Below are 21,087 nucleotides of genomic sequence, written 5' to 3' on the forward strand. Positions count from 1 at the left end.
GCACTCCCTTATCATGGAAGAGCACACATTTAAAATAGGGCATTGCCTATTTTATTTTGAATACATGTCTCCATTCAATGTTCCTGCACCCATGTAATCCCAGAGCAATAAACTGGCACATTCCATGAAATTTCCCAACACAATATAGCAAAGAAATACAGGGAAGCAGATTTTCAAATAGATCTTTTCACATCTGTGATTTCAGAATGCTCAAGTCATCTCAGCATTCTTATGGGCTTCTAGTTCACAAATCTGAGTTTCTCCCAAATACTTGAAACCTATCACAGGCTGACTCTTACAATCACCTCATTTTTCTAGTCACTTATGTCAAAACAAATCAGCGCTTCTTTATAGCTAGCATTTTGCTTATAAACAATGTGTTCATTGATTCAGCCTCTTGCCTCTTTTTTCTTAAACTCTTTGTCACTCTTATTACCATGAATGAGATTGGGGAATTTGAAGGCTATCCCTATGCACAAATAAATAACAAGCAGTGTCCTGTTTTTTTAACTTTAGGTCATTTTCCACAACGTTAGTTATTTCTTTTAACTTGATTTAATCAGGCAGCTGGTTTAACTTTGGCTATTCATTTCTGCCAAGTTCTAAAGTAAAAAATGAAAAAGAAAATCCCCTAAATTTAATTAATTGCTTTTTCTTGGAGGGAGAGAAGAGATCAATCTTCACATGACAAATAAGCAATTTGCCTCAAGTCCATCATCTTTCTTCCCGGCATCTGAGCATCAAGTCTTTTCATTCCTTTTGCTATGATCCTAATCAGATATACCACCCACTGCTCCTTTATTATAAAATGAGGGCAAGGGAAACTAGACAGTATTTCAAGCCAAGGTCTTAAGCCAAAGCATTCATAATAACAGGGATCCTAATTATGTTATATTGATTTCCAACAGGAGAATTAAATGATCTATTTCAAAGAAAATTTAGACCAAACATTAACATAATGATGTCCGGTTTGATGAGAAATCATTTGGATTGGAAAATAGGACTTCAACTTTTCAAAATGTACTAAGAAGACCTTATTGCAAACACCAAACTACATCACACTCCACGGATAAACTGTAAGCAGGTTTACATTTGAGAGTACAAAAGCCATGAGAAGGAGAGAGAGAGAGAGAGAGGAATAAAATTAAGAGAAAGAGTTACAAATGTAACTGCCACACCATGGTTATACAATCCTAAAGCAAAGTGGAAAACAGAATAATGAAATGAGTGCTGCACTTGGTTTAGGTCCAAAATGTAGTGAGCAGTCTCTCAGATAATTTTAAATCTATTTGCTCCAAAGTGAGGAAAAACATTACCCAAAGAGCTACAGGGAAAACAAACTCACTTAAGAGCAAAAACACTTAAAGTTTTAATCAGAAAGAATTCCCAATACTAGGAAAAAAGAATAATAAATTTCACGACTGGCTAATTCATTTCATACAACCAATAATGATGGCACGTACTTTATTTAAGTCTTGATGAGTCTCAAAAGCATCCTTTGACCAAATAGCGGCCCTCTGGTCGATTCTGTAAAATATAAAGAAAAGTTGTTTCCATTTAAAAGAAATCTTTCAACAGTGCACATTTGAAGCTGGCAGTTACAAATCTGGCTGTACCCTTGTTCAAAATCTTCACTGGTGTCCCACTGACCACAGAATAAAACCCAGACTCCTTATAATAGTCTGTAACACATCACAGTGCTTGAATTCTGTGCCTGAGTGTCCAGCCCTACTTCCTAACACTCACACCCAGTCCCCTACACTCTAGCCTTTCTGGCTTTCTCTTGGTTTCTTGAACACATATTGTTTGTTCCCTGTTCAAACCATCCTAATCACTATCCCAGACTGTTCTCCTCCAGATCTTCATAAAACTGACTTTACCAACAAATAAGCCTCAGTGCAGCTGGATGTCACCTCCTGATGTCCTTGACTAGAAGTAGCCTCCCTACACTCTCTACCCCACTGTCCTTAGGTTTTCTTCTTAGCACTAATCACTGTCTGACATAACCAGTTTATTTGCATTTCCTCATTAAAATGTAAGCTCCAAAAAATTAGCGATTATGTTCATTTTTACACTGCTGAATCCTCAGTACCTAATACAGATTTAATATTTTTTCATTAATTCAAAAAAGTTTTGTGTATGTGATTTGATATATCTGATACAGTCGGTACAGAAAGATATTATTTGCTCACTGGAGATAGCATTTGGAAATTTCATCTTATCTTTTAACTAATAAGCATAGTAATTTCTGTGTAACATGATGAGTGTGGGTTTTGCCACTACATAATTTCTAATAAAAGAAAATGACTTAAAGCACATCTACTCTGAATCAACTTTTTAAAATTTAAACACACAAAAAAACAAAAGTTCACTACAGGCAGATGCTGAATTCAAAATCATAATTTGTCAAATGTTATGATCTAATAGTATCTATTATATAACATTCAACTTTTTCTGAAGCAGTTTGCATGCTATTATATAATAAGTGTATTAAATTATAGTTATTATTCTTATAAAATGCCTGCTTTCTTAATACAAGATTTAGTCACTGTTATGTCATTTATAAAAAGATCTATTTGGAACATAATTATTCACAGTTTTTATGCAGCTTCAGTTTGAGTCCTGAAGAAACTATATATGTTCCCTGAAGGGTCAACAAGATTAATGATTTCTTTAAGTCATGATACACATTTAGAAATGCCATAAGCATAACTTCTTCAAAATATGTTTAAGAATGCAAAATTTTTTCAGTCTGAGGGCATTGCTAACTATGCAAACAATTTACTTCCAATGAGAAAAGTAAGGAGACGGTAAACAAAATTGTCTAGAATGCACTGATTTTAACTACATCTGTACAAGCCAGCATGTCTCTCCTGAGTATGCAGGAAGGTTAAGGGTTCAACAGTGAGCCCAGGAAGAGATCACTGAAGTGGGAAAATAAAGTAAGGAAGAAGACCACTGGCACACCCATTCTATCCCCATCAATTCCCTGAGCTGCAAACACAGTAATATCAGGGCTTCGGAAAATACTAAATTGTTCTATACCACAAATGGGGGAAACCTTAGGCTCAAGAGTTATTGTGTCCAATCCAGTAACATCTAAAATTTTGAATGGTTCATAATTTCTTTGTAATATACACTGGTTCTCAAATTGCATTTCTATAGAGTTATGGTAGCACGAGAAAAATGGAAGAGTGGTATTCAATAGAAAAAACAGTTATCAGTTTATAGTTTAACCATATATGTCTCTAGGGCTTTGGTTCTAGCAAATACACAAGTAGTAAACATTATTGGAAAAAAGCAGAAATAGACTTTGTTAAAAATATATATAATTGAGATGCAGAGAACAGCCTACTTATAATATACTTACATGATCTTCCAGGGAAAGTACTTATAATTGCCAAATAAACCTCCAGATCAAGTTTAAGAACTGTGGTCTAAGCACCAAAGTTGCTTTAATTTAATAGCCATCTGAATGTCCCCTATCTGCCTGATATAGTGTTGGGGAGATAATAATCAATAAGCAGACTCTAGGCCTTTAGGAGACTTACAATTCAGTGAAGTCTGAAGCAGAGGATAAAATTAACACCCATTCTTGAGGCTAATTTCAGTAAGTCAAGGATCAGGGCATAAAAGCTGATATTAGAATGGTAGGAAGGAACTGAGGAGGAGAAACAAGAGACATATTTTCAAGGATAAAAATAATCAAAAGGTAGGGGCGCCTGGGTGGCTCAGCTGGTTAAGTGTCTACCTTCAGCTCAGGTCATGATCTCCGGATGCTAGGATTGAGTCCCATGTCGGGCTCCCTGCTCAGAGGGGAGTCTGCTTCTCCTTCTCCCTCTGTTCTTCCTCCCTCACACTCTCTTCCTCTCAAAATAAAATAAAATCTTAAGGAAAAAAAATCAAGAGGTCTTAGGTGTGTATTGAAAGTATGGAATAAAAGAAATGGGATAATGAAAATTATTCCAAAGTTTTGAGACTGTGTGACTAGAAAGATGACAAGTGTTTTTTCTAATGGAGATAGAAAAATATGTAATTTTGGTGGGGAGAGCAGGCAGTTGGCAGAAAGAAAGGCAATTCATGAGTTTAGATTTACATATTTGCAGCTTGAAGTAAGGCTGAGTTAGGGAAGTAAAAATACCTGAGCAGGGCTCACCCTAGAATTCGCACTCCACAGTGAGTTCAGCAGAGAGGCTGTGGTAATGGTAACTATGATGTGCAGTGGTCACAGGTTCTGCACTGATGTTTTTTCCCTGTTGTTCAGCCAGAGCCTAGCATGGTACCTGGCCTATGGTATACACTCAGTGCACGGTTTTGGATGGGTAAAGGAAGAAACAAAAGGAACAGATCTAAGAATGTCTTTTTGATCCACTTACTAGCTGTGTGTACCCACAGGTAAGATAGCAACCTCTGTAAGGCTTGGTTTCCTCATCTGTAAAGTGAAAATAATAGAAGCTACCTCATAGGATAATTCACGATACTACTGCTAGCTGTATTAAAAAATAACACGTGGATCTAGAATCACATATGAAAACTAACATAACAGAATTATAAATGATGATAATGCATAGTCTATTTTATTAACAATAATCAAAACCTTTTGAATAAACAAGCTGAAAAAGACAAAACCTGGGATTTCCTTACTCAGGGCCACTGGGCAATTCTCTAAAACTGGCCAGTTTAGTGGACAGAAGAAAGAAGGTACAGATCCATCACTAAGGAGATAAGAAGCTAACTGGAATATCATTCTAAATAACAAAGAAAAACAGGTTATGAGAAAGAAGAGTGTCATGGACCATCTAACAGTTCACCAGCCCTTACTACACCAGCCTGGGAATGCCAGGTACTTTACTTACATTATTTCATTTAATCCTCATAGTAACTATATGAGATTAGCATTAGCATCCCATTTGACTTAACAGAAAATAAGGCAGTTATATAACTTTATTCTTTTGTTAAATTAATATTTATGAACCATCAACTATGCGCTAGGTCCTATTGGAGGTTTTTGGAATAAAACAAAGTCTCTGCCCTAAAGGAACTTACAATTTTCATATGAGGAAAGAGAACCTAAAGAAATAAACCAGTGATCTATGATGTACCAGGTGCTAAGTATAGCAGAAAACAAGAAAGGGAGGCAAGGAGAACAGAACATGAAGGTGCATTGCCCAAGTTCACACTGCTAGAAAATCCCAGTCATTTGGAGATCGTGAGAATGCAAGCAGAGAAACAAAAGGCTGGTGGACTGAACAAGATAAAGGTCATGGCAGAAGAGGAAAGAAAAATGAAAGCTTCTCCATAGAGGAATTTAGCAATGAAAAGAGAAATGGAACAGTATCTAGGTATCTCAAATTCCCTTTTTTTAAAGATCTTTAAAGATACTGCTTGAACCATTTACAGTCCTGTCTGAAAACTGGCCTAAACATAAATTCTGGGTCACACTGAAATGTTCCCCCCAATTCTCTTGCTTCCCTTCATCCAAAGTAACAATAGAAAAGGAACCATGCATATCTCTGCTATGGGTAGGCCTGTCAGAGCACTCTGCCAGCTCCATCACAGCCTTGTCCTCTGGTCCAGGCAACAAGAAATGCAGACTGTGTTCCACAGAGCGTGATTATGGGTCTCAGCACTGAGGAGAGTATCATGCCTCTGAAGATCACCACCGTCACCAGCACTGTCACCACCACCACCAATACTGTCACCACCACCATCATCGCTGTCATCACCACCACCACCAGCATTGTCATCACTACCATGAGCACCATCATCACCATCACCTGCACTGTCATCACCACCAGCACGTTGTCACCACCACAAGCACTGTCATCACCACCATTACCATCACTGTCATCACCACCACCACCAGCAGTGTCATCACCATCACCAGAATTGTCATCACCACCACCACCATTATGGTCATTGTCACCATGACTACCACCAATGTCATTGTCCTCACCAACATTGTCACCACCACCACTGTCATCGTCATCACCATTGTTGTCGCCACTGCCATCATCATCATGACCACTATTGTAGGTAGTGCCACCACCACTACCATCACTGCTACTGCCACCGTCATCACCACCACCACCATAGTCACCCCCACTGCCACTGCAATTGTTAACACCACTGCCATCATCACCTCCACTGTCACTGTGATCACTACTGTATCTGCCACTCCCATTGCTATCACTGCCACTCTTACTGTCCTCACCACACCACCATTGTCACCACCATCACTGTCACCACACTACCACTGTCATCACCACCACCACTGTCATCATCACCACTATAACCATCATCAGTATTGTCACCACCACAACCCCCAGGACTGACTGCCACATCACTACCACAACCCCTGCCACCCCTACTATTGCCACCATGATATAATTCAAATTAAAAGCGCTTCTGGCAGAAAAATAGAAAACTTAATTGTGCACTGATATTAAAAGATCTTCTCCTGGATGTGGTGACTGCAAAGTTGTGGACAACCCATTAAAGAGGATCTTTTCCAAATTTTTTGGTGTTCCCACATTGCTGGAACCCTAAAGCATATGTCAAGCCAATAGGTAGGACCATCCTTCAGTGGTCTTCCCTCAGAACATATACTGGAATTCAAAATAGCAAGATGAACAAAGCATTAAGATATTTTTCATGGCTAAGGATAGTGTCAGATCACAGATGTAATAATTTGTGAAGAAGCAATATTTTAGCATAGGATTTTTAAATTTATATCAATATTTCAATCATCAATAATTAAATTTGCAGATGAATGTGTTCCCTATCTCAGTGAAAAATTTCCCCCTCTATCCAGTGTCAGAGTTATTCTGACACTTTCCTCTCCCTAAAGCTCAATACCCATTGTATTATGAAGTCCTTCAATTTTTCATCCCAAGTAACTTTTGCATTTGTCCCCTTACCTCTACCTCCACCACTACCACCTCAAGTCCAATTACTATAATCTGTCTTTTGGACTGCCTCCATGATCCCCCTACTTCTACTCTACACTCTCAAACCATTTCCACACAATCACTTGTCACTATCCTTCTGCACATGGCACTTAAAAACCAATATATTTAAAGTATCCTGGGACACCCTACAGGATTTAGCATCTGTGCACCTCTTCAACCTCAATTCATACCATTCCCCTCTCTGCTCCTACTACACTGACATTCTTATAGTTTCTTGTATGCACCATGGTCATTCCCACCTCAGGCCTTTATATATGCTGTTCCTGTGCCCATAATGCTATTCCCTATCCACTTTCTCTCCTAATTAATACAATCATCCTATAGATACCAGGTACCTCACAATCAAGTCTCCCCTTTATATGTTCTTTTTTTTTTAAGATTTTTAAAATTTATTTGCCAGAGAGAGAGAGAGAGAGAGAGAGAAAGAGAGAGGAAAAGAGACCACAAGCAGGAGAAGAGGCAGGCAGAGGGAGAAGCAGGCTCCCCGCTGAGCAAGAAGACCGATGCAGGACTCAATCCCAGGACCCTGGGATCATGACCTGAGCCAAAGGCAGACACTTAATGGACTAAGCCAACCAGGTGTCCCATGTTCTTGTTGTATTATAATTCCTTATTTGCTTTGTAACATAGTCCTTAACCATGTATATGTATAATTACCTGATTGTCTCTTCCTCTCTCTTATAACACTTTATGGAGCAGGGACCTTGTGAGTCTTGCTTATTATTTTTATCTATGGCTAATGGTGACATTTGGCATGGAGTAGGCACTCATATGTTTGTTAATAGAGTTTTCACCCTGGGTGAAGGGGCACGTGGGTGGTGCAGTCAGTCAAGCGACTAACTTGATTTTGGCTCATGTCATGATCTCAGGGTCATGAGATTGAGCCCTGAGTTGGGCTCCATGCTCAGGGGTCTGTTTGAGACTCTTTCTTCCTCTCCCTCTGCTCTTCCTGCTCATGCTCTCTCTTCCTCTCTCTAAAATAAATAAATAAATCTTTTTAAAAAATGAATAAAGCATTCATCCCAGGGTTACGGACAGCTGCCAACTCTGGTATATTCCTAAGTGTATATGATGATTATGATAAAACTCATGCTCTCTCCTCCATCTACAACATGCCAGCAGGACAGCAGGGTGGGGTTCTCATGCCTACAAGCAGATCCATTTCTTCCCTGAAGAGACCTGCTGGAGATTAGCAAGTGGTGTTTTAACCCACATTTATGAAAACCTGGGCAAAAAGAGTAAAAGGAGAGAAGCCAGTACACTCTTCAGAGTGCTTCATACAGAATCAGAACCTTAAGGCCAAACCACGCTGAACCTTGAATCACTCTTAAGAGTAAAACAATCTGAGGGGTTTGAATTGGCGGGTGGGTGGGAGGTGGGGGTACCAGGTGGTGGGTATTATAGAGGGCACGGATTGCATGGAGCACTGGGTGTGGTGAAAAAATAATGAATACTGTTATGCCAAAAATAAATAAAAAATAAATTAAAAAAAAAAGAGTTCAAGATATTCCGCTGCATTAAACTGAGCCTCTGTTCAGAAAGCAGCATGGGATACACTAATGTATACCCGGATGACTGCTGGCTGACTGTATGACTGTTGTTTCCTAAAACACTTTTGAAAACAAAAGGTATATCCCAAGAGGACAACCATCTGAGCAAAACATTCTTTATGTACAAACAATAGCCCTATATGCAGACACAGACACGATGCCAATAAATTCCAGTAATATTATTAGCAACAATAGCAACCCTCAATACCAGTAAATAAAAAATTCTGTTCTCTAGAGAGTCTAAGCTATATTAAAGACATTCTCTTATTGGTCTTTTTCTTTTAACCAAATTTCTGTGCTAAAGGACTGAGATTGAATACTAGGCAGCCACCTTCAAAGGTAAAGAAACCAAGGCACTGAATTTGAAATGACCCCTGACACAAAGAGATTGCTGACTGAAAACAGAACCAGAAGTCAATAGATGTTCATGAACTGACTTTCCAATCCATGGATGTACTTGTCCAGGTAAATGAAGATTATGGCTAGAGGCGGAATGCTAATCTCTAACAATATGCCCTGCTAGTAGTTACTAGAACCCAAGCTCTACCTCCCTTTATGCTCCTCTGAAAATTACAACCAATCAGTGTCCTTAAAAACATTCCTGGGCTCCATCGTTACTGAACCTGAATTTCCAAAGGAGTACATGGCCACATGTGTTTAACAAGTGATTCAGGGGACTCCTAATTGGGAAATATTATCCTAAAAGTCCAGGTGCAGCAACCTGGGAGGCTACCAGTGGCTAAAGAGCACAGATGAGAGGGACTTCTGTAAGTTCAGCAGTTCCCTGGGTGTTTCTGGCCTGGCCTCCCAGGGCACACATTCCAAAAGCTAGAAGAGTCATGTCCCTGGAGACACTGAGAAACACTGAACACAGGGCAGCCCAGCTGAACTGGAATAGATACCGCTCCTCACCTTGGTGGGTTGGAGCAGAGCCCAGAAACTGCCAGAACAATGCCAATACCCAGAAAACTGGTGGGCAGTAAGACCCATGAGGCCAGCGCCAGGACTGGGAGAAGAAAGGAGGCTGGGCTGCCATGGGTGTAGTTCAGAAACACCCCATGAGTCAGAAAGAAGAGTTTGAGAAGGGATATTGAAGACACAGAATCCATTAGGAGTGGAAGTACTAATACGTTATTATTAATAATGATAGGTTTGCTGAGCTGGACACGAAGCACTTCCTCGCATATCTCATTTTTTTCTATTCATTTAGCAAGTAATTATGAGACACCTGTGCTTCCTGTGCCAGAGAGTGGTCAGCTCAGGAGGCACAGTGGTCACAGCAGATGCTTCAGCGCCATGGACAGTTCTGCTCACTCAAATCACTCCCCTTTTAGTACCTGCTAAGCCTCTTCACTTTTCTGCCTCAAGAGTTTTGTGAGGCAGAGTTCACTCCCTCAGCCTGGAAGTGTGGGAGAATTACCTCCTCTGGGAACAACCCTCAGCCAGCAAAGAGGGGAGTGTGTGAATAAATACTGTAGCCCCCCAACTTTCAAAGGGATACATCTGCGGACTCTTTACAAGGTTCCTCACAGAGTCCTCAGGGGACCGATCTCCAACTGCCAAAGGTGGTAACCTCAGCTACACCCCAGCTTTCAGCTCTTCCTCTTCCCCCCACTTCCTGCTTTCTGGGATCCCCTCCCTGCACCCAAGGCTTTCTATGAGGTTCTGCTTTATGGAGAAATCTAATGTAAGCAAGTCCAGAGTAAACACAATACCTATCTTTCTGAGTCAGGGACAGAAAAAAAAAAAAATCATACAAATGAAGATTTAGTTTAGGGACAGATAAAGTAGAGAGGACAGGAGATCACAAATAATTGTGGGGGGTGGCTAATTTGAATGGCAGGTAAATACTTGATGAATATTAAGTTCTCATTGCATTGGGCACTGTGATATTACATCTGATACTTGGCCTTCTAACATTCTAGCTTTTAAATTATGAATCAGGATAGTTCTAAGAACAAAAGAATTTAAGGCACAGAGGACTTAAGTAAGTATTAATATTAAATAAGCCTAAATCCTACCTGTGCCCTAGTAAAGGCTTTTTTCCTCTTCCAAAAAGAAGATACGCGTCTATAATCTCCACCTCTCCTCTTCCCTCTTCTGCTGTCACTGTCACAATCATCTCCCACATGTATGATGCCTGGCCTCCACTGTCTCCCTGCGTCCCCACAACACACACCACCTAGAGTGGTCTTTGAAGATGTAAATCTGAGCATGTCCTTCTCCTGTTGATAATCTCCAGTGGCTTCCCTCAACTTCAACAAAATCTAAGATCCACACCCCAGCTACAAGGCCCTGTGCTATCCGGCACTCCAACCTTTTTGATTCCATGTAATACATTCTCTCTGTAGTTCAGCCTCTCTAGCCTTATGGCCCTTGTCTGTGTCTTGAATAAGCGAGCACTCGACACCTGCTATTCCTTATGCTCGTTAGGATTCTCATTATCCTTCCTTCTCAAAGCAAACAACAAATGCCATACATACCTACAACATTACCCTGTCCTTACCAGTGTGGTCTTGGCACAAGATGAACAGAACCTGGATTAGAGTTGGTCTGAGGGGCAAGGGTGAGTTAATGATCAGAAAGATAGGTCAGAGGAGGCTGGTTCTCGCCTGTGTTCATCTCATTCAAGTTTGACGAGGCACACCAGACACTTTTTGGCAGTTACCTTAAAGCTGGTTCTCAGCTCTCTCCTTCCATCAGTTCCAAGTTCTCCCCAGGCCCCCGTGTTACTCCAGCAGTGTCGTGATTTTATCTTCCCAGCACTTTCTATCTCTAACCTACTTCTGACAACAATCTTCCTTTCCCTAGGGAACTGGCACTCCACATGCACACCCCAAGCGCTCTGTTATGTGTATCTGGATTTATTCAGTAAGCTCAGTGTGGCCTAAGATGTTTTCTTGTACTGGTGTTAATTCAAGGCATTGTTTGAAAACCTCCTGACATACGGGTTTATTCCTGTTTTGACCTCTCAAGTTTCTGTTCCTAGAACCTATTTCCATTTAAATGGGCCCTGCTATTTCTTTTGCCCCTGGTATCTGCAAAGTCATAGGGGTTCTCTTGATTAGAACTCTATGCTAGGGGAACGCTAAAAGACTTGCATAGCTGGAAGGGTATAAAAAGAGACTTTCTTTTACTTTTATCCACAGAATAAGACAATCAAACAAGAGGCGTCTAAGATACAAGTTCTGATTTTAAGTGTCATCTGACCCCATAAAAATCACCTTTAATATTCGCTTTCTGATTCCAACTAACCCAAACCATAAAAGCCACAGGCACCACTGAAAATGTCTTTTAAGTTTCTTCTAGTTAACAAAAATAAAACTAATAGTAAAAAATCTGTTCTTCTCTAATATTCCTATCTATCTCCGACTGAGATAAAACAGTTCAAAGAAATAGAAAATAAAATTACCTAATTTGATTACCTAATATGATTGCAATGACTGCAACAATTTTATTTATGGTTCTATATCCTGAACAGTATGTACTGCTTTTTTTCATTTATAAATAATTTTCCCAGTTACAAACTTAAGAGGAAGTCACTGGGGGAAAATTTGGAAAGCAAAAAGAATATTTTTTAAATCACCACCCTTAATCATGCCACCTGAAAATAACCACCAATAAAATATTGATTTGTGTCCTTCCAGTATAAGTTTCTGTATATAATTATATGTTAAGCAAAAATAAGATCACCTTGTAATTCTGTTATATAATTGCTTTCTTCTCCATGTATAAATAAATCATGAACACATACCCACGTTAATAAAGACTCTCATAAAACAGCTTTAAATATCCATCATGAAGATTGATGTTACTCAAGGGGATGGTGGTATGCCCTCTAGAAAACATTTAGGAAATTTAGGGGCTATTTGTGATTGGTACAGAGGCTGGCAGAGACTACTGACATTCTGCGGGCTACAACAAAAGATTCTAGAGTCCCTGAAGTATGCAGGGTAGTTCCACACATCAAAGAATTGTTCCACACCCAGCATGCCTTCCTAATGGTCTCTGGGATTGTTCCTGCCAGAGGCACTTTGCCCCAAGCACAATCTAAACTAGAAAACCATAAGGGCTAGTGGGTGAAACAGAAATATCTAGATTATACAAGTATGGAGAAGGGGATTGGATTGAGCTGTCTCGAACATTCCACCACTATCCTATGATGCCGCCACATGCAGAAATCTAACCACATGACCTTCTATCTAATTCTCTCAAAATTATCAATTATCCATTTTATTCCTTTCTGCCTTCATGATCAGATAATTGAAAAACTTATATCCCATGTCTCTTTTTGGTTTATCATTTCAAATCCCATGCCTAGACAGCTTTACCCTTAAGCACAAACCAAAAAAACTAAAACGGAAGTACATAAAAATATTGTAAACAATTCTTACTACAGCAATATTTATAAATATAAATAACAGAAGTAGTCAAAATACACCCTAATCTGGAATTTATTACATAAGGTATGGTACAGTCACAGAATGGAATATTTTATAGTCATAAATATTTTAGAATATTTTATGATGTGGAAAAAATACAATATTAAGTAGGACAAACTAGTTACACAGAAATGTCTAAGATTTCATTTATATGAAAATAATTTATACATACAAATTAAATAAGTTGGTTAAAGATTAAAAAAATAGAAAAAAGTGTGGGTGAGAGCTGTGTGTGGATATGGATGTGTTCGTGTGTGTGCGTGTGTGTGTGTGTGTGTGTGTTTAGTATTGCACATTAGTCTTGAAAAGAGATAATCCTGTAGATGAATACTGTGACAGAAACACTGGAGTAGCCATTGCCTCATTGGGAAGATAAAGAGTAAATTGAAGAACAGCCTCATTCCTGTGGCTTCAAGAACACTCAATGTCTAACCAGCTGGTCAGTTTTAAATTAGATTTTAAGTTTATATGCACACTCTGTCTCCTATAATCACTATTGAAATTTGTCTCTTAAATCTAGTCCAAGTTAGACCAAGAAATTTTCTAAGATTTTGAGATATTAAGGACAAATTTTTTGCTCCATATCCTAGAAATAGTATTTCTTTTTTTTTTTAAGATTTTATTTATTTATTTATTTGACAGAGAGCGATCACAAGCAGGCAGAGAGAGAGAGAGAGAGAGGAGGAAGCAGAGATCCCAGAACCCTGGGATCATGACCTGAGCCAAAGGCAGAGGCTTAACCCACTGAGCCACCCAGGTGCCCCCTAGAAATAGTATTTCTAACACAAGCCTTTGATACCAAAGTTTGTAAAATATGTTCCTTGTAAAAATTATATGTTAGAGTATTTGTTACAAAAAATCAAATTTGCTCTCCTTAGCCATACATGAAGCTGAGGTTGGTAATAATTACCCATTACTTTATTATTCAATTTACATATAAAGATTGTAGAGTCAGATTGCAGAATGCATTCTGGTCTAGCTTTATTCTCTGGAGCCTGCTTGAAGTGAATTCAACCCGAATGTATCAGGAAGCCCCTTTCATACACAACTTTTTTATGCCACATTAAAACAACAGCAGCAGGGGCGCCTGGGTGGCGCAGTGGGTTAAAGCCTCTTGCCTTCAACTTAGGTCATGATCCCAGGGTCCTGGGATGGAGCCCTGCATCGGGCTCTCTGCTCAGCGGGGAGCCTGCTTTCCCTCTCTCTGCCTGCCTCTCTGCCTACTTGTGATCTCTCTCTCTGTCAAATAAGTAAATAAAATCTTTAAAAAAAAAAAAAACAAAAAACAGCAGCAATATAAGGAGTGCACTAGTGATGAAGACAGGGTGATATATCAAAGTACTGAACTACTATATTGTATACCTGAAACTAATATAACACTATATTTAACTAACTGGAATTAAATAAAAACATAAAACAATAGCAACAATACAAAAACATACACTAAAATGGATAACCATGTTTATGTTGGGGCAGTAGAATTATAAGAAATTTTTGTTTCCTTGGATTTTTAAAAATATTTTCTGATATAATCATGTCCCATTTACTATTATTATTAATGAGAGACTGTTTCCCTATTATCTTTACGCCTAATCATTGCCTTGTGAAAGTGCTAACAATTTATAAAGTAACCAAGGACAGTCTCAAAAAATAATAGTAATAAATAATAGTAATAATAAAGGAGGGTTTCATTCCCAGAATAATCAAGTGTGGGCTCTTTGTCAATCAGTTCAAGGGACTGGTGATTTGGTAGAGGATATTTTTGTGCTCTGTAGCATGGAGGAGGAATTATTTTTATCTGTGACTGCAAGAGCTTGTTTTATTAAGCTAAAATCTTTCCACATCAAATCCTTTAAACATCTAGAATGTTGAGCATTTTTAGAATTCGAGTCAGAAGAGGGAAGAGAAATCATCTGACCCAAACTTGTGTTAGAGGAGGGGTCTGAGGGATTTGCATTAAGTGACCAAGGTCACCCGAGAGACATGAGATAAGACTCTGCATTTCTTAATCTGAATGTTCTTTCCATTCTAGCAGACCATTTCGGAGCCCATGGGGATGGAGGCCGGACTGGGGAATGAAGAAAAGCCCTCACTATATGGCTCCCTTCCCACGCAATATAGGCAAAGTAAGCCTTTCAGAGCCCATTCTTCACCCAACTGTATAGCAGGGAGTCTCAAAATACTGTCAAGGCAAACTGATTTTTTTTTAATTTATACCTCATTCATTGTCCTCCCCCCGCACAATTGAAAGAAAGAAAGAAAGAGAAGAAGAGAAAAGAGAAGAAGACACACAGAGACTGAAAGGAGAGGGGAGGAATCCTGAGAGCACACTAATAACAGCATATTGGCATCAAGTAGAGCTTCTGTCTGGTACAGTCAAAGAAGGCACATCTTGTCTACTATGTTATTAAAAATCTCAGGGTGCTCATTCTCGTACTCTTTCTCTTTTCAGCAGAGCTCATTAAGACTCTGCTTACTGCTATGAAAAAATACTTAAATAAGAAACCATTAGCTATTAAAATACAGACAAGTTGTCTATCTCAAAAACAAAAGCTGAAAGGATTTATTCCCCATGGAAAAGTTACTGCCAACAAAACTTCCTCTTTCCATAAAACAACAAAGCTTTTTCTTTCTTCTGGAACATCACGAAAATAGTCAAATCCATCAAAGGCCATTATTCTTGCTAACACACCAATCCTGAACCCCCTCTAACTGGGAACTTCCAGATGAAGAGGCTAATAAACTCCCATTCGCCAATGTAACCACCAACTTAATTAGTGGTGACACAATGCTATATAGAATAGCTCCTGTTTATGCAGGCAAGGTCTTTAATGACATTAAAAGTTTAATGCTGTCATAAATTTTAATACAATATTTTAAACACAAGTGAGTTAATCACTCTCAAAAGTAAATTTACTTAGCTGGGTAAGAAATCCCCAGCTTCATTAGTATTCTCTTACATTCATAAATCCTCCTTTGTCATCTAGGAGGGTTCCTAGGATCAGCACTGGCTGTAGCTACACCAAAAAAAAAAAAAAAAAGAAAAAGAAAGAAAAAAAAATCAATCAAACTGATGCATATTCATCAAGTGACTGCTCTGAACAGATTGATGGCATTTGTCTTGATTCTGTTAAAAGGGGAGCCAGGGCTTAAGCAAATCACAGCCTCACTGGGTGTCAAACTAGAAAATGAGAGGGTTGTATTAAATAATTACTAAGGCTTCATTCTTGCTCTAACCAAATGCAGTTCCATAATTATAAGTGTTTTGAAAAAGCTCCAGGTACTGAAAAGCATGCCAGAGTAGGGTAACACGCAGCCCCTCCACGCAGATGCAATGAAAATCCAAGTTAAAATGTAAATACATCATCTTGGAAAGGAGGCATAAGACATTATCAGACATCACCTTATTAGGGCTTAGCTCCAGGCAGCTAGAGCACCTAGGATGAGCAGTCGCTGGGAAGAAAATGATTAAAGCAGGCATTATAAATCAAATGCCTGTAGGAGCCAGCAAAGAGCATAAATAAGGGGGCAGATCCAGGTGGGAGTTGTGGAAAAATGGACACCTGCTCCTAAGCTCCGGCTAATCGTTGCCCCTTGGGAATATAGCCCATAGGTTATCCTATCTTTAGTTTTTCAAGAAACGTCTCCCAAATCCACAAAATTTCTGAATTTTAAATATCGTCTCAAAATATTTTTAAAACAGGGGCGCCTGGGTGGCTCAGTGGGTTAAAGCCTCTGTCTTCGGCTCAGGTCATGATCTCAGGGTCCTGGGATGGAGCCCCACATCAGGCTCTCTGCTCGGCGGGGAGCCTGCTTCCTCTCTCTCTGTCTGCCTCTCTGCCTACTTGTAATCTCTGTCAAATAAACAAATAAAACCCTTAAAAAATATATATTTTTAAAACATAGTACAAGGCAAGTGTATCTCCACACTAGATAAACCACAGGACACCAAACTTGAGTTCTCTGCCGTGGGGCACTGTATAAGGAATAGCATATAAGGACAGAGAGGACTTGGCAAACAGAAGCAAGGATGCGGTGAAAGACGATGGAGGGGGTGAGATCAGTGTCTGAGGTTGGCTCTGTTGAAGAACAAGCAAACTGGAAGGTAGAAAAAGGTTAGGATAAGACTTTTGGGGGGTCATGAGTACCACAAGAGATTCTGATGAATGTTGTAGAGATATTCAATGGAAAACCGAACTTTTCGGTAGCAGGCAGAATAACCCCTCCCCTCCCACCACCACACACACACCAAGCTCCCTGTGTCCTAATTTTTTGTCCCACTCCACATGTTACTCTTACATGACAAAAGGGCTTCTGAAGATACGATCAAGTAAAAGACCTTGAGATGAGGAGATTATTGTGTATTACCTGAGCCAGCCCCATCTAGTCCCATGAGTCCTTAAAATGAGAAAATCTCTCTTGGCCATGGTTAGAGGGAAATGTATGGAAGAATGCTCAGAGATGTAATGTTGCTAGTTTTGCAGTGGAAGAAGAGGTATATGGCAAGCAGCGTCTGGAACCTGGAAAAGGCAAGAAAATAGATGGATTCTCCCCCTAGAGACTCCAGAAAGGAATTATAGGCCTACTGATACCTTTATTTTAGCCCAAGGAGACCCATGTTGGATATCTACAGAACTATAAGATTATAAATGTGGGTTGTTTTAAACCACAGATTTGTGGTCACTTGTTACAGTAGCAACAGAAAACCAATAGAATGTATATGCACTCAAACTTCGGGAAAATCACTCATAAACCTCCCTGAAGCCCATCCACAGACACAGACAGAGGCTCCTTATGCTAGACAGAGCTGAAGATACAACATGATCGGAGAGCTGAAGGTAGGAAACTATTTCTCCTTGGCATCCAGGCAAAGATCAGTTCCCACTCCATAACACAATGAGCTCCAAAATCTCATTTCTACAAGGATGGATTCATTCTCTGAAGACTAACTTTGAGTCTCATTGAAGTGACATGTGACCCCTTGGTGGCAAAAAGATCTTTCCTCCCTTTTTCAAAGTATTCATTATGCCAATAAGATTCTCCCTCCACCCCCAAGAAGGTGGCATTTTATAACTGCAGAGGTTTATCCTGGCTCCTTCTCTCGCTTTGAGCCAAAACTAGGTCTGGAGCATCCTGTTACAGTATCATGTCTCTATCAAGATCTTTTTGGGCACCATATGCCTGAACCTGGCCATATGTGCTGGCTTAAAAGGGAAGGGAAATGTTATCAGGAATGTGAGCTACCTGACTCAAAGTTGTTTTTAGCCTCAGATCTCATTTCACCAGTTCAAGTTTCACAATCCTTGTAACATTTTGAGATTTTTTTTTTTTTTAAGTTTCATTAGAATGTCCCTAGGTGACGCCACCATGGCTGTGAGAAATAAGTCTAGTTTAAAGGTTACCAGCCCAATCTAAATTCTAAACTTAATAGTATCGGACACTGCTTCTGATCTGATCCTTAATTCCAGATCCTATGATTTTCCAACAATGGGGTACAGAATATTCTGGAATGGTGCTAGCTAATAAACCTAGGTCCCATCAAGGTGGAACCTGGAGGCTAGAAGGGAAAGGAAGAAAAGGACAAGGTATTTGGGGTCCTATGGAGGTTTGTTAAGATGTAGAAGTGGCCAACGTGTTGGGGAGAGACAAACCTGATTTCACCAGGAAGGCTGCCCCGGGGACCCTGTCCGTATTTGGTTCCTTTCACTGACATGCAGAGGAGGTCAAGGAACCTCCTAAGGTGTTACAAACTTGTATATATGTACATCTCTGTTTTTCTGAGAAAAGGTACCCTAGGTCTGAGAATCCAAATTCAGCTGTAACTTCCCATCCCCAAATATAAGAATTGCTGCACAGTATATTTCCTCATCAAAACTATTCTAATTCAGGGACGCCTGGGTGGGTCAGTCGGGTAAGCCGCCGCCTTCAGCTCAGGTCATAACCCCAGGGTCCTGGGATTGAGTCCCTCATGGGGCTTCTTGCTTGGCAGGGAGTCTGCTTCTCTCTCTGCCTCTGCCTGCCACTCTGCCTACTTGTGCATGTGCTCCTCTCTCTCTCTCTCTCTCTCCCTCTCTCTCTAATAAATAAATAAAATCTTTAAAAAACACAAACTAGGGGCGCCTGGGTGGCTCAGTGGGTTAAAGCCTCTGCCTTCGGCTCAGGTCATGGTCCCAGGGTCCTGGGATGGAGCCCCGCATGGGGCTCTCTGCTCGGCAGGGAGCCTGCTTCCTCCTCTCTCTCTCTCTGCCTGCCTCTCTGCCTACTTCTGATCTCTATTTGTCAAATAAATAAACAAAATCTTAAAAAAAAAAACCCACAAACTATTCTAATCCAATACTCTTAGCTCTTACTAATCATATGTAAATGATTCTTATCACAGAATCCTATTAAACTTCTGACTTTCCCTCTAATAACAGTAGTATTACCACTTACTTTCCCCACTGTAGGTGAGATATAAAGTGGTCTAAAGTTATCAAACATCAAGTATCTTTGAGAAGTCTACCTGTTGATGTTTTTCCTGATTAGCCTCTATGGAATACCCACCCCAAAGGGCTGCCATACATTCTATACACAAGAATGATTTAGGTTTTTTGTTCGTTTGTTTCGTTTTGTGTTATTATTTTGAACTATGCATGGGTATATAGTTGGCCTGTTCTTGCTGAGAAAGGCAGTCAGTCACCAGTGAGGTGGAAGGGAAACAGGGTCACTGCACAAAATTGGCTCTAGTCAGTCTAAAAGAGCTTCATTATAATAAGGCTTCAAATAGGAAGGAGAATGCCCCAAGCAGCAGAGAAATGACAAGGCTGAGTCTTACCTGACCTGAAGTCACATAAGAATAAACAGAAAAGAGGTGGCAGCTTGTGAGAAGGGTGATACAAGAAACCTATTAATCTGGTTGGAGAGCAGTCACCTTGGTTTTGGGACCCCTCCAACCTTTTGGGGCTCTTTGATTCTAAATTTAGTATGTTGAATATTTTAAAGCAAAATTACATAGCAGCCAACTTCTCTGTAGTTGTTGATTCATTTAGGCTGTGCTGCCATAAAAGAAAAAAAAAATCTAAAGGTCATGCTTGGAAGCACAGCGCTCCCTTCCCACTGACTGAAGGCTATGATTATGCTGTACACATGATCCTACAAAGACAGCTGACACAACTCGCAGCTGAATTCTTTCTTCTGTTTATTTCCAGAAGAGACTTTCCACAGACAGCTGCAATGCTGGGCTCCCATCAGAATGCCATGCCAACCGTGCTGCAGACAGCTTTCCACCTCCACCCTCGCCCTGGACCCCGGGCTGTCTCCAGCAGGTCTAGCAGATCAGAGAGCCCAGCGCCAGGGCTGCTTCAAGTGCCTCAAGGACACTACTGGGATCAGCACCGAAGCCACACCTGCTATTCTGTAATCAAATGTTTATAGGGTCAAAGTCTGGCTCAACTTTTTCACTTGTGCAACATCAGGCCAGTGCCTCAGTGAGTCCTAGCCTCAGGCTTCTCCTCCATAAAATGGGCCTATTAGTACTCACTTTGTGAAGAAGAGGCAAAGGCTAAATGAGATAATATGTGAAAAGAAATTGGCTTGATGTCTACACTGTCATCACTAATTATCATTATCACAGAGGAAAACCTAATCATCTCTAGCATGGAATAGAAAAGGACAAATGAAATCAGCATTTCTTTCTCCAAGACTCTCTCCGAGCCAAGTCAAGCCGAAGACTGATTATCTCCAAAATGAAGGCAGAAACTGGAGGTTATTTACATTTCTCCTCAACTCAGACTCCATGATACTCTCACAGCTGCTTTAAGCTGCTTCTGTGACTTGTAAGGAATGCCAGTCAAAATCAGAAAGCCTTGCCTTGTGTGGGAGTGGCAAGCACAGCATCAGCATTTCTGGGAAAGCAATACCAGGCACAGTACAATTTCTGACGACAAAAGGCCCACCTTGGTTGAACTCGTACTGTTTCTTGGCACCTGAAGGAGTGGTTTTGCGGACTCTCGTGAGCTGGCGTTCCTGTTCTCCCCCGACACTCTGGCTGGCTGGGTACCACATGCTCTGTCTCCTACAAGAAGAAACAGCTAAAGTAGAGAAGCTGTCAGTAGGCATCACACCGGAGTGTTCTTCAGCTGGAAG

The 21,087-nt window shown here is 40.2% G+C and overlaps 1 protein-coding gene across 6 annotated transcripts in view; it reads right to left on the reverse strand.

The window, feature by feature from the left end:
- Positions 1-21,087, reverse strand: part of FAM13C (family with sequence similarity 13 member C) — a 143,869-nt gene that overhangs the window by 70,474 nt on the left and 52,308 nt on the right. For all 6 annotated transcript variants that reach the window (XM_032312412.1, XM_032312411.1, XM_032312410.1 and 3 more), the window contains 2 exons: positions 20,898-21,016; positions 1,464-1,527 (listed from right to left, as the gene is read on the reverse strand). In XM_032312412.1, the coding sequence (XP_032168303.1) occupies positions 1,464-1,527; positions 20,898-21,016 (183 nt within the window). The remainder of the gene's footprint in view (positions 1-1,463; positions 1,528-20,897; positions 21,017-21,087) is intronic.

The sequence above is a fragment of the Mustela erminea genome, chromosome 14 (genome assembly GCF_009829155.1).
Source record: "Mustela erminea isolate mMusErm1 chromosome 14, mMusErm1.Pri, whole genome shotgun sequence".
Taxonomy (NCBI): Eukaryota; Metazoa; Chordata; class Mammalia; order Carnivora; family Mustelidae; genus Mustela; species Mustela erminea.